The sequence below is a fragment of the Clinocottus analis genome, unplaced genomic scaffold (genome assembly GCF_023055335.1).
Source record: "Clinocottus analis isolate CAN_PGR_092001 unplaced genomic scaffold, fCliAna1.0.p SCAF_12, whole genome shotgun sequence".
Lineage (NCBI taxonomy): Eukaryota > Metazoa > Chordata > Actinopteri > Perciformes > Cottidae > Clinocottus > Clinocottus analis.
Window position 1 is genome coordinate 20,306,703 of NW_027175843.1, and position 15,243 is coordinate 20,321,945.

The following is a 15,243-nucleotide window of genomic DNA, read 5'->3' on the forward strand; positions in this document are numbered from 1 at the left end:
AGGAGAGAGAATGCAGCTTCAACACATGAAGCATAGACTTATATACAACCAGAGGAGTCGCCCCCTGGTGGTCAGGAGAGAGAATGCAGCTTCAACACATGAAGCATAGACTTCTATACAACCAGAGGAGTCGCCCCCTGGTGGTCAAGAGAGAGAATGCAGCTTTAACACATGAAGCATAGACTTCTATACAACCAGAGGAGTCGCCCCCTGCAGGTGAGTGCCTCACTGCTCGAGTTTGACCCTCATTTGAGTAACGATTAAAACGTTGAAGTGAATCATCATGAATCTGCTTTGTAGACGTACAAGAGAAAAGAAGAGGAGGATGTTTACCAAAGGAACCCGGTGGTTTCGACATCTTGGCGACTTCGTGAACTCAATCTTGTGATGCGGACACTGGAAAGCTCCAGAGAAAGCCAGTGAGTGGACCTCGAGTTGAGATCGTTTCATCTGCTAAACTTCAGTCCTCCGAATCAAATGACACAATACGGTGAAATAAAACACGAGCGTTATCCGATGTGACGTTGACGTGACGAACCTCTGAAAGGTATTTAATTACAGAAACTCTGCACGTGCATCCATTATTAATTATTCATCGCAGTTTGTCAGAGCTTCAATACGTAAATCTATGCACATCGCAGATTTTTTTTTTCTTTCCCCCCGATATTTTATTGACGAGTTGAGCCTTCAGGTTTCTCGGCGGAGTCAAAGTCAACATTTTCACAACCCGAGCCGAGTCTCCAGACGCTGATGTGTTGACAAAAACATCAGCACATATACGACACTCCGTGACAAGCAATTGTACGATTTTACATCTTGTACTTTACATTTGTAGGAGCTTCCTGTAGGAGCTGGTGCACATAGACAAGTGAGAGATCTGCTGCAGGGTTCATACGCATTGGGACCAATGGATTTCCATGACTTTCACATGACTTTAAAGGAAATGTCCATGATATTAAACAACATTTCTATGACTTCTCACCAAATTTCCATGACTTTAAACCAAATTTTCCATGATTTTAAACCAAATTTCCATGACTTTAAACCAAATTTCCATGACTTTAAACCAAATTTTCCATGATTTTAAACCAAATTTCCATGACTTTTAACCAAATTTCCATGACTTCAAACCACATTACCATGACTTTTAACCAAATTTCAATTACTTTAAATCAACTTTCCATGATTTTTACCAAATTTCCATCATTTTAAACCAAATTTCCATGACTTTTAACCAAATTTCCATAACTTTTAACCAGATTTCCTTGACTTTTAACCAAATTTCCATAATTTTTAACCAAATTTCCGTAATTTTTAATCAAATTTCCATAACTTTTCACCAAATTTCCATGACTTTAAACCAATTTTCATGACTTCAAACCAAAGTGTCAGACTTTTTCATGACTTTTAACTAAATATCTATGACTTTTAACCATTTTTTCATGACTTTAACCAAAATTTAGACATTTCCAGGACTTTTACCCAAATTTTTTATGACTTTAAACCAAATGTTCATGATCAAACATTGTGTGAAATGTGTGTGTAAACAGTAAAAAGTGATAAAATGTAGTATTTAAACTAACAATGAGGATTCAAAGCATACAGTAAACCTTAAATGACTCAAATGAATGAGAGACAATAGTTTGATTAAAAGAATAAACATTCATATAGATGCCTGTATGTATGCTGCTGATATTTTAAACCTCTTTCTCTTAAAAGCAGATTCATTATTTCACACTCAGCGTGAATGAACGTCATGAACACATGAACATAAGGACTTGTCCAGGCCTGAAAAATAACCATTTTAAAATTCCATGACTTTTCCAGGTTTTCCATGACCGTGTGAAAACCCATTGTTGTTTCTTCGCCTGCAGCTCGTGGCGGCTCCACATGTCGGTGCTGCTGGTACAGAACGACCCCGTGACCTGCAACTTTACATCTCTGCATGCAGCGACACCGAATTAGCAAATATATTCAAATGAGGCAGCATCCTGCCGGGTGTGAAAGTCGAGTTCAACTCCGCCACTGCATCCAATTTAACGTCCAATCTCTGAACGGAGTCATCACATAACCCACCGCCCACCGAGAGGCTCCAGTGTCCTCCTGGATACCGCCAAGCTTCACACTCTAGCTCCACACCATCCCAGTTTAAAAGATTGAGGAGGATGACAGCTTCACCACTCAATATTCCCAGTTTTTTTAACAAGCCCAGTATCATGACAGTTTGTGAAATAGTGTCAAAAAGAAATGTATTGGACACGAATGAGCCTCAGCATGAAAACAAGTAGGGAAAGTCAGCATGGAGGGTGATTTTTCGGGGCGGACACACTCATTAAACGCAGCCAACAATGTGGTTCTGTTGCCTAAACCCGATCAGGATGTAGTTATTTTTAATGAATAACATTTTTTTACCCCTAAACATAATTAAGCCTTAACCTCACTTTTGTTTTATAGCGTTGAGTCGTCCCCGAAAATTACATTGTGGTGAGCAGCAGGAAACCAATTAGCTTAAGCGACTGTGGCTCAGATGTTAGCATGCCTGTTTTTCAATCAGCTGGTCGGTGGTTCAAGTCTCTGCTAGTCCCCGTTGCTGTGTCCTTGAGCAAGACACTTAACCCTGAGTTGCTACCTGTTGCTCTGGTGTATAGAGCAAAAATATAAGTTGCATTAGTTAAAAGCGTCAGCTAAACGTTACGTACATTTTGTGACTATTTCTCAAACTGCAGCTTGACTTTGTGTTGATTTCAAAGACATTTAAGGTTTAGAGCTACGAAAGCTACTTTGTGGATGGATCTTTTGGGCATTTCACTAAATTCAAGGGTAAAATCTTCTTCAAAAGGAGTGTATTGAACACGTGTTCCTTCTGGTGTAGCAGCTCGTTTGTTTTCCAAAAATAATGTGTGTTTTATATGCATTCAAACAACATCAGATATTGACATAAAGTGTGAAGATTACATATTTATACGTATTCTATTCAAGGTGCTTGTTACAGTTTCCAACACTCTGACGTCTTGCATTAGATTTGATATGACAGTGTGATATTTCTTATCATTATGCTGCGATGTGTTTCTTACATCAAAAGATGACAAGTACATACATAGATTGAAAGCTGTTTTTTTTAATTATTGTGTCTGGGAAGAGCGTTAGCGAGGAAAGCTGATGAACATAAACTCTGTGTGTTAGTTCCCAGCTCACTTTTTAATGCATGGAGTTGACTCGCGTGAATAAATGAATGAATGAGTAGAAAGTGCCTGGGAGGGAACATTATGTATTTATACATCTGATGGGTGCATGCGTGACAATATGATAATGTGGCGCCGCCATTATGATGGAAATAAAGAGCGAAGGCCGAAGCCGAGGCCAAGGCGCCGCCGAACCGACGGCAATTAACAAACGGGGAAGGTGAAGAAAAAAAAATGTTGCGACTACATTTAAATAATAATGTGTCACAAACCAGATCCTGAACATTCAGCGACGAGCCGACGACACGCTGATCTCTAGATAAGTTTACTCACCGGTTAAGTTTAGCCTCTTGACTCGGGGCGGCTGTGGTCGAGTGGGTTGTCAGTCAATCGGAGGGTTTGTGGTTTGATTCCCGGCCCGGCTGGGCGAGATGCTTTAACCCTAAATGGGTGGAAGGTGTATGAATGGAAGTGAACGCAGTGCAGTGTGAAAAAAATAGCAATCTGACCATTTGGGCCAAAATTGGACATTTTGCAATCCAGTCACGTCTTCTCCACGATATGTTGGAGGCCAGGACGCGGCGACGGTGGCTCAGTCTGCAGATCGGTGGTTCGATTCCCGCCTCTGCTGGTTTATGCCGATGTGTCCTTAAGCAAGACACTTAACCACTAATTGCTCCCCGTTGCTGTGTCTACGGCGTACAGAGCAAAACTGTAAGTTACTTTGGATAAAAGTGTTAACGAAATGAAATGCAATGGATATATATATATATATATATATATATATATATATATATATATATATATATATATATATATATATATATATATATGTAGGCCTCATAGTTTGCATTTCCCTCTGCATGTTGGACATGTTGGTGATTCTCTGCTTTGCCCTTTTATTTGATTTGCGCTCTTTGTCCGTCCGGTTTCCACCTCTTCCACTTTTTGACTGAAGCGAACATGAATATCATTTATTTATTTTTTTTAGCGGGTGGCCAATTAGCTGCGAGCCCGACGAGTCGCATCAAACCGATCATGCTCGTAATGCGACCTTTTGAATACGTGTTAATTTCAGCGCTCATCTTTTGAAAAGAAGAGCCGTCGGCGGCGCGCGAGACGGCTTCCCATCTGCGAGGTTGCTGTGAATAATTGCCCACTTCAATCACGCTAAATTGGGCAGAAAATATACAGTACCCCGGTCACAAGTAGTGATAAGTGAACCTCTCCGACAGAAGTGATGTAACGGCTCCACGGTGGTAACAACCTCACAGCTGGCGCTCATTTGAAATCACCACAGATGGATTCACATGGATCCCATTCACCAACTGCTGCCCCCCATGTATTTGAATTCCTCCTTTTGTCCCTGAGACACACACACACACACACACACACACACACACACACACACACACACACACGCACAGAACAAACAGTAGAAACAAGATAAAGTGGCTGGAATCACCTCCGCTGCTTATTCATTAGTTTCGCTACTTTTTGTTGTGACTTCAGGGCCGCCTACGCAAAACTCCCGGCAGCGCCGCGACTGCTTTTAGCGTGAAGAGAAGTCAGGAGACAAAGTTTCTCCTCGCAACAAACTTCTGAGTTAATGAGCTGTGCTCTTTTAACTTCCTGTGAGGAAGCTTCAAGACTGAAACTAAAATGCAAGAGGATTCAATGTAAAGACGAGTTGTGTTTTCAAAGCCATTGGTACGGAAAATGTCCAATTTTGGCCCAAATGGTAAGATGGCTGGATGTCACGCTGCATGTCACGCTCGCCTTCACACACTGTCCACCCATTTAGGGTTAAAGCATCTCGCCCAGGGACGCCTGAACAAGCCGAGTCGGGAATCAAACCACAGACCCTCTGACTGATGGAGAATCCGCTCCACCACTGAGAGTCTAAACTTATTGGCCTCATCCAGAAAACTTATCTCCAATGTTTAGATGGACCGATATTTCAACACAAGTACAAAAATAGTAAATCGGAACAAAAAATCTCAAACGGAAAGTTACCTTGAAAAGTGAAGATGCACATCACCATTATATACAGTATATAAACAGTATATATATTAACATATATATATATATATATATATATATATATCACCATTATATACAGTATATAAACAGTATATATATTAACATATATATATATATATCTATATATATATATATATCACCATTATATACAGTATATAAACAGTATATATATTAACATATATATATATATATATCTATATATATATCTATCTATATATATATATATATATATCACCATTATATACAGTATATAAACAGTATATATATTAACATATATATATATATATCTATATATATATATATATCACCATTATATACAGTATATAAACAGTATATATATTAACATATATATATATATATCTATATATATATATATATCACCATTATATACAGTATATAAACAGTATATATATTAACATATATATATATATATCTATATATATATATATCTATATATATATATATATATATCACCATTATATACAGTATATAAACAGTATATATATTAACATATATATATATATATATATATATATATATATATATATCACCATTATATACAGTATATAAACAGTATATATATTAACATATATATATATATATATATATATATATATATATATATATATACCACCATTATATACAGTATATAAACAGGATATATATATATATATATATATATATATATATATATATTAATATATATATATATATATATATATATATATATATATTAATATATATATATATATATTACCATTATATACAGTATACCACCAGTATGTATGTATATATACATATATATATAACCATTAGATACAGTATGTCGCCAGTATATAAACAGTATGTATGTATATATATATATTATATAATGTATATATATATATATATATATATATATATATATATATATATATTACCATTAAATACAGTATATCACTAGTATATATCACCATTATATAGTACTCGGAAATAAACCCAGATATCGAGGCCTAGATTAGCATTTGCCTATACTTTGTAGTATTTCTCGTGCGTGTGGGGAGCAGCAATAAGCGCCACGGCCCCGTACAACATCTCCTCACGCTGATGATTGAAACTGATGCGAATACATTAAAAAGACAAACATGCAACAGCGAGTACAAGTTGCTGGTTTAAGCTTCTAACTTGGATGCACAAAGACAGAGAGCAGGAGCGTGCTGCAGGCTGAAGGAACCCTCGCAGACGGCTGCAGGTATCCTGACAGGAAGCTGCTCCGCACACATCCGCTCACGAGGCTGATGAGACGCTGGGAGCGCCGCGAGGCCGCGAACCCACGACGACGCGACGCCGCCCACATTGGGCCACCTGTTGGCTGATCCATGCAGCCGTCAATCCAAAGGCAGCGCATCGCTTCTGTGGCGGTTTCTCTTCTTTCTTCTCCCGGCTCAGTGGAAAACAGACGAGTGCAGCAGCTGCAAATTACATTTATTTATTCTAAAATATGAGAGTTGTCTGCCCTCATTATAATATGTGTGTGTGTGTGTGTGTGTGTGTGGGTGCAAAATATGAGTTACCAACAAGAGGATATACTAGCTGTCAAATTACCTGCATTGTCCCTCATGCCAAGAAGAAGTACCACGAGTATATATATATATATATATATATATATATATATATATATATATATAAATAAATAAATATATAAATAAATATATATATGCATATATATATATATATATATATACTTGTGGTACTTCTTATATATATATATATATATATATATATATATATATATATATATATATATTATATATATATATAACCATTAAATATCCCCATCATATAAAGTATTTCACCACTATGTCTATACATATATATATATATATATATATATATATATATATATATATATATATATATATATATATATATATATATATATATATATATATATATATATTAGTCCCACAGACAGAGTAATGGTCGTATAAACACTCCCACAGAGTAAAAGTATAAGAGATAAATATGTTGGCTCAGCTGTCAAATAAAAGTTGTATTTATTCACTTCATTTTGCTCAGGACCGTTCATATTAATAAACATGTACGAGTGGCGGCATCAGCCGGCAGGCTGGTTGTTACTCTTCGTCTCTGGCGGGTCTGAAGCCTGAAATCAGCCTCAACTCAAGAAACAAGTGTCAATCAATAATCATGATGTAAGGCCAAAAATCAATTGACCTTTGCAAAGCTCCGCCCCCTCTGCCTCTGGGCTGGTGATGTCGGGCATCTGTACGAGAATAATGTTTAAAATAAAGATTTTCTTTTTTTGCCAGCCAGAAAAGAAAAGAAGGGAAAAAAGACAGGATTCACAAAATGGAGCTGCAGTATAACGTTTCCATACATTTAATAATTCCTGTTCATGGACCAGCACACAATGAACAATGAACAATGAACACACACACACACACACACACACACACACACACACACACACACACACACACACACACACACCTGCTGGTCGTAGTTATAGTTATATATAAGTGAGTGAGTTTACCTTTAAACTTCCATTACCTCAATATCAAATGAGCAGATAAAGAGAAAATTAAATATGAAATCTGCATTACACATAAGTATATATATATATATATATATATATATATATATATATATATATATATATATATATATATATATATATATATATATATATATACATATATATACATATATATATATTTATATATATATATATATATATTGTTTTGTACAGAAATTAAATTAAACTACAATTTTACTACTTGTCTGTGTGTTTGGTTGCAAAAAAAGTACTTAATGAACATTTAAATGCAGAAATCTTTGTTCATTATGCTTTTCACTCTTCACCTGCATTTTTAGCATAATTACCAGGAGTTCATTTTTTCTGCTTTGGACTAAATGATGACGAAATTTGCTCCCATCAGGAAAAACCACATTTTGTTAACATCACAGACCGAAGTGAGAGACGAGCGTTGTGATGTGTGCACATCGTGTGCTGCGTCGCTTATTTTAACGTTTTATAAAATTGTGTTCCTGCTCGTAACCGCCATTTTGACTCAATGTTGTTGTCTGTAACCGTGACAGAAGTTTACAGTACAGTACGTATTCGAGTTAGCTGTACTCAAGTGTGTGTGTGTGTGTGTGTGTGTGTGTGTGAGAGAAACATGCTCCTAATGATTCCTCTCTGCGCTCGTGTAAACACTGCAGCCCTGATGTGATCATAAATGGGATAAGCCTCATAAAGGGCGATCGGCGTCACGGTGAAGGCACTCGATGGCGTTAATGCTTCTGGCTCTTTCACCTGCCTCAACATCAACTCCATCGCCGTAATAACAGTAATTACAAGTGCAGTGCGGACGGCAGCTGCAATTAGCATATACTAAGGCAAAATGATCTGTTGTCTGTGTGTGTGTGTGTGTGTGTGTGTGTGTGTGTGTGTGTGTGTGTGTGTGTGTGTGTGTGTGTGTGTGTGAGCCTGTCCTGGCGCTGTCACAATCCGGCATGTCTCCTCCAAGAAAGAAAAAAAAAAAATCCAATTAACCAACAGCGTGCGCTCAAGTGGAAGTGAGAGATTGAGAAACTCAGACAAAAGCGTGGACACGCGAGTGACTGGAATAACAAACACACACGCCACAACACACGCCAGCAACAACCGGCATCATTGGCCCGGGAACAACCAGAAAATAGCCGAAGCATTTCTCACAGCGGCGACGGCGGCGCGTGCGTCGCTTTGTTGTCAGAGGAAGTCGTAGACGGCGTGTAAGAAGCGGACGCAGACACCGGCGGCCGTCGGTTTGCGGACTGAGTTTAGCCGCCGCCATCTTGTTTTTCGGTGTAGCTAGCATAAGCTACCACAAGGGCTATTCGGTGGATTCTGTAGGTCGTAAACTTTCCATTAAGGTGCGTCAATCATGTGTAGCATCAAGCTAGGGATATAAAATTGATATTTACATAACTTTGGGAGCTCTCTCGAGTCACTTTCGAGTCATATTTAGAATATATGTTTATATTTATCGTTGAATTGCATTATAAACATGGAAATCCACTTATTTTGTTATGTCACATCGGTCACCATTTTGTTCTCTTTTGCAGGACGAACATATCTAAACTCAAAAGGGGTTTTGTAGCATGTCTACCAGGCAGCTGCTCTCTGATAGACCTTTGATTTTCTTACTTTCCTTAAACCACCAATTTGTTTCCTTTTGCAGGAAGAAAATGTCAGATCTTAATTATGTGTAATATTCCCGCGAGTAGACTAAATGTAAAGTCAATGCACAGACGCAAATGGTTGCGAAAAAAAAGCTGAAAAATTCGCCCGACGCTGAGTTGCAAAAGCCAATCAACTTTTGCATAAATTTCTAGATGTTTTGTGTCTGTTTGTAGAAATAAAACCAGAGGAGTCGCCCCCTGGTGGCCAGAAGGAGGCCTTAAGACAATTCAGCATTGGCCTCACTGTTAGAAACCGGAGGTTAACTCATATTTATACATCATTTATAAATGGGAAAAATGTAAGGTGAATAGGGTCATAACAAATTATTACAAATTACATTACAATTAGTTGTGTGAGTGTACAGCAATAAAAAATAATGGTTATAAATAAGCCCCCCGAAATCTCCATTTGCAGCTCATTACTGAGTAAACTGTCGATTGTCCATTTAATAAGCAGCAGTGAGGAAGGTAGTGATTTATGATGGAGCCTGAACGCGTTGTTTATAATTTAATATTCATCATTTACATTCTAACAGAACATAATTGACGACATAATACGTTGAAAGACACTCGTCGCACGTGTGACAAATCCCTCTCACCCATATTTCACAGCGGCTATTTCGACATAGCAGAAGAAACACGAGCGTCACTGATCACATTATCACCGGTCCCGTTCTATCCAAGAGTTCAGTAAGAAGTCAGCGCGACAGCGAGTCGGCAGGAGCAGGACCGTGAAACTCAAGGCAGCCTAATGGCACTCAGCCATCCTTCATTTTATTCCTCACACCTGTGTCTCACTGCGACACGTCAAAGATGTCGGCCGTGGAAAGGACCCATATGGTCTGCACGATGTGACAGGTGCAGGAATCAGTGAGAGCCCGAATGCAAAACAGCGAACTCCGGTTGGGTTCCCCAGCAGGTGGATATTCTTCTGGTGTGAGGTAGCATCTGTGGGTCCCAACGCAAAAGTGAACTCGTTGCAACTGCCCTGAAGGACCTGTTGCTCATAATGGGAGCCGGGTGAGCGTAGTCGGCACGCCACTGTGGTCTCGCCACGGTTGTACAAGAAATATGACAAGCTGTACTACTTTGAGTGCAAATACTGACAGTATGCATACATTGTTATGATGGAACAAGTATGCGATTCGTCTCTAAATATAATTTAACCAGCTGAAGTGACGAAAGTCTTATTTTTGCAATTAAGCTGCTTTCATCTATTTAGCAAAAAAGGAATCGAAATGGCCGCTTGTTTAATTTGCAATGAACTTTATTTTAGATACAAACACTAATTCACTCGAGATATTAACTTTCCGTATTGTTCATTTTAATTTGTGTTTTACTGAATCGGAGCAAAAAAAAGGGGATTCGAAACCTTCGTAAAGTCAAAATGTAATTAGGAAAACAGCATGATGATTCTCTGCCGTGGAAAAAAAAAAGATAAATTAATTTTGTTGTAATTGAATTGATTTTTTTTTTTATTTTCGAAGCAGCAGCATCACTTGACCCAGCCCGAGCTCTCAAAGAAAACGAGAAAAAACTCCCCAAAATGGGAAGAAATCTCGGGAGAGACAATTCAAAGAGAGATCCCCTCTCCTGGGACAGCTGGGCTGCGACCACACAAAGTCCCACCTGCCACCAGATGACATACATCACATATATCACGTGTTCCATATGGCACATACGTCACATATATCACATACGTCACATACGTCACATAAACACAGAAGGCTCAACCCTCGGCAGCAATTTAGGTTCAGTGTCTTAAAATTGTCTTAAGTTTTAAATAGACAGTATGTTTGTATAGTTATGGTTAAATATACATTTTGACATGTGTGTGTGTGTGTGTGTGTGTGTGTGTGTGATACTATCTCATCCACCGGTGATCCCTCAGCTGCTCCAGGGTGGGACGCTGATCCGGGTCCTCACACAAACACGCCTTGATGAAATTTCTGCAATCTGGAGAGAAAGAAGAAGAAGGAAGGGTTAGAGCGACTGTGATCCATCACAACGTGAACTCAAATTAACAAATGTTTGTCTGCCGACATTTTTTTTCTTCCCTTACTTTCCGAAAACCGCCAATTTATTTCCTTTCGCAGGAAGAAAATGTCCGATCTTAAATGTGTGTTTTGGAGCATGTCCACCAGGACAGCTCCTATCTGGTAGGCAGTGGTGGGCCCGGCCATGTAATGCCTCCGACTGTACCACTCTGGGGGGATGTGAGTACCTAAAATATATAGACACAATAAAAAAGACAGTGAGGAGGAGCTGTGTTTGATGGGTGAAGTTAGTGAAGAGCAGAAAACTGGACATCTCACCGTAGAAGGTTTCATATTTTTCTCCTTCCTCGGTGAAGCAGCTCAAACCAAAGTCAATGACGCGAACTTTCAAGCGGTTCTTGCGGGTCTCAACAAGGAGATTCTCCACCTTAATGTGCCGGTGGAAAATGTGCTTCTCCTGGAGGTCGATGGCTGCGTCCACCAGCTGCCTCATTATAATCTGAAAACAAAAGGAGAGAGACGAGGGATCAGAGAGGAGAATGCTTTGACGTGTTTTCATGTGACTGAGTTGACTGCAGCAGCTTACCTTCGCCTCCTTCTCTTCTAAACAGCCTCCTTTGGCTAAAATGTACTGAAGGAGGTCAACGGCCGGCATCGGTCTCTCCAGCACCAGGATCACCTCTTCTTCCAGTTCGTACCAGTCCAGCAGGCCAACGTGTGCTGAATGACGCTCTGATACGGCCGCTAGTTTCAGCATGACGGCGACCTCCATGGGGATCAGCTTCCCGGTATTGTCCTCGTGGTAGAGGATCAGTTGGTCTTTGGGAATATGCTTAATAACAACCTTGGAGATACAAATTTTCGGTTACACTTCCTGACCATTAGGTGTGTGTGCGTGTGTGTGCAAGAACATGGGAGTAACACTTACATCTAGATAATCCGCCTTCCGGTATCCAGCGAAAACAAACCCAAATCCTCCTTCGCCAAGTCCCTCCAGCTGCTGGTACTTGGCCTTAAACATGGCAGACGGACCCAATGTCCTCTTCATCGTCTCACCTGGTTCATCATCGGCCTTCCTCTTGGGGCTTCTCTGGGTCAGAACTGCCACGGGTTCGTTTCTGCTTTCTATAGATGAGAGAAAAAACATCAACATGAGTTTACTTAGTCACAACAAAAAGAAAAGACGTCATTTGATGTCTCTTCAATAGTTCGTCATTTATGGCAGAATAGTAGTTTAGGTTAGTCATTTTTCAATTTAAATATGGGAATAAAGCTCACCAAGGTCCTTTGAAGTGGACGGCATCTCATTGTGAATGGAGTCCAGTCGTCTACATTTTTCCTGTGGATTTTGATCATCTTCTGTTGCTTTTCTCTTTACTGCCTCCTCCACGACGTCCTCCTCCTCGACGTCCTCCTCCTCGACGTCCTCCTCCATGACGTCCTCCTCCTCGACGTCCTCCTCCTCGACGTCCTCCTCCTCAACGTCCTCCTCCATGACGTCCTCCTCCTCGACGTCTTCCTCCTCAGAATTCAAGTCCTTTCCAAATACATTGCCCATGATCGATGAATACTGCTGAAGACCTTTCTATCAACTTGTGTGTTTGTTCCTCTAAGGCTGGCGTCTCCATGAGTGATCTGCCCAAGGGAGTTCTAAAGCTAAGGCTTTGAAGAAGTGTTGCATTCTGGGACTTCAGTCTGAGAGATCACGTGTTCCAGAATATACAGATGAGTGTTTATAGTAAACAGTTCTTTCATAAAGATGAAGGTTACCCACTGAATACATTTATAAAGTGCATAAAGTACGATGAGTACAAGCATGCAGCACTTGCATCAATCAATGTAGTCGTTGCTTTTCTCTTTGCAGCTGTTTTGCATCTGTTTGTGGTCACTTTCTGTCTCTTTTTAGTCATCGTGTCTTTATGTGGTTGTTTTGCCCTGTTCCATAGTTGGTGTGAGGGTCTTTTGTGTCTCGTTGGAGTAATTTTGTGTCCCTTTGCAGCTGTTTTGAGTCACATTGGCTAGCTGGCACACCGCTGTAGCAGAAGAGCTGGCATGCTAGCCAGCCAGCCATGAAGATGCTAGCCGTTTAGCCACAAAAGCTCAAAATGGAGGTGAAGGTCACAACACTAGCAAACGGCCTCTCACACCAGAAAACTGGAACAGCAAAATGTTCTGGTACATTGGCTAGCTGGCACACCGCGGCTTTAGCTAGAGAACTAGTATGCTAGACAGCCATGAAGATGCTAGCTGATCAGCCACAAAAGCTCAGAATGGAGGTGAAGGTCACAACACTAGCTAACGGTCCCTCACACCAGTGGTTCTAGTACATTATCTAGAGAACTAGCATGCTAGCCAGCCGTGAAGATGCTAGCTGATCAGCCTCAAAAGCTCAGAATGGAGGTGAAGGTCACAACACTACATAACGGCCCCAACCAGTGGTTCTGGTACATTGGCTAGCTGGCACACCGCCGCTTTAGCTAAAGAACTAGCATGCTAAAAGACAGCCATAAAGATGCTAGCTGATCAGCCACAAAAGCTCAGAATGGAGGTGAAGGTCACAACACATGCTAACGGCCCCTCACACCAGTGGTTCTGGTACATTGGCTAGCTGGTACACTGCTGTAGCTAAAGAGCTAGCATGCTAGCCAGCCGTGAAGACGCTCGCATCGGTCAGGCACAATAGCTCCAAATGAACAAACGCAAATGATTAAAGCTCTTGGAGCGTCTTTGTACCGGGCTTGAGCGGAGGGTAAAGCTCGGCTCATTAGCTCAGCCAGAAATAGAAAAAATAAATTCACACATTAAATTCACAAGATGTATCTGTAGCATCACCTCCGGTCCAATAAGCGCCTGAGAACATTTCATTTTTGAGGAGCAGTTTATACTTCGACAGAGGAGGTGAGATAAAGGTGGACGGCGCCGCACAGCTAATAAACCGCAGTAATAGCCCTCCTCCATTTTGGACTCCGACATCAGTGGAGGAGAGAGAGGGAGACGACAGGTGGCATTGAACACAGGATGCATTAAAACAGGAGGCAGAGAGGCAGGAAGAAAGAAAGGACAGACGAGGGAGGAGGAGCTCCGATGTGCTTTGCTTTCTCTGCATGAATGGAATCAGTCGGGAGGACAAATGTCTGGTGTGTGAGGTGGTGACGAGTATTCTGGGAAATTATGACCATATGGGGCTCCCGAAAGAAGGAATGTGAGAGGGACGCAATACTCACACCGACCAACCTCTACTACTCGCTCTGTGGTCGGAGAGCTTCTGCACCAGGCCGCAGGAGCCAGAGCTCCTCCTGGTGGCCGCTGGCGGCGCTGCGGCGCCACGTGTGAAGCGTAATACTGGCTTCAGGGCCAGAAATACCACTTCAACACACATCAACACAGCGTCTGAAGCATTGTGTTGAGGAAACACAAATCCAGAGCAATCTTTTCTGATTAAAGCAATTTACACGTCTCTGTTGATGTCTGGCCAAACAGATCTTAAAAAAAATACTTTATTATCATTAAATTATGACTTCACTGTCATAATATTATAAACTTTCTTCTTGAAACAGTATGACTGTACGACTTCTGCATTTTACACATATACACACACATATATACGTGTATACTTTAACAAATACAAGTATACACATATATATACATATATATACACGTATACACATATCACATAAACATATATATACACATGTACACGTATACACATATATATACACGTATACACATATACACATATACACATACGTGTACATACACGCATACACGTATACAGTTCATAAACTGTAGTACTTTTG

General features: G+C 40.1%; 1 protein-coding gene across 2 annotated transcripts; it reads right to left on the minus strand.

Annotated features, from left to right (window-relative positions):
- Window positions 1-8,007: 8,007 nt before the first annotated feature.
- Window positions 8,008-13,071, minus strand: LOC137782957 (serine/threonine-protein kinase pim-2-like). Of its 2 annotated transcripts, none has more exons than XM_068572679.1 (6): window positions 12,725-13,071; window positions 12,375-12,571; window positions 12,033-12,290; window positions 11,765-11,945; window positions 11,512-11,673; window positions 8,008-11,405 (listed from the first exon to the last, which is right to left on the minus strand). In XM_068572679.1, exons 1-6 carry the CDS (start codon window positions 13,002-13,004, stop codon window positions 11,314-11,316), a joined length of 1,170 nt encoding a protein of 389 aa, XP_068428780.1. In that variant the 5' UTR covers window positions 13,005-13,071; the 3' UTR covers window positions 8,008-11,313. The 2 variants fall into 2 exon arrangements, with proteins under 2 accessions (XP_068428780.1, XP_068428781.1); XM_068572680.1 differs by having other exon boundaries at window positions 11,493-11,673.
- Between the last annotated feature and the right edge of the window lie 2,172 nt (window positions 13,072-15,243).

What these genes read in the sequence shown, in the direction of transcription:
- LOC137782957 (XM_068572679.1), bottom strand. Translation starts at nt 13,004, where the DNA reads ATGGGCAATGTATTTGGAAAGGACTTGAATTCTGAGGAGGAAGACGTC. An exon ending in GTCCACTTCAAAGGACCTTG is followed by an intron (nt 12,572 to 12,724) that starts GTGAGCTTTATT and finishes TCTCATCTATAG; the next exon opens with AAAGCAGAAACGAACCCGTG. An exon ending in GGAAGGCGGATTATCTAGAT is followed by an intron (nt 12,291 to 12,374) that starts GTAAGTGTTACT and finishes TGTATCTCCAAG; the next exon opens with GTTGTTATTAAGCATATTCC.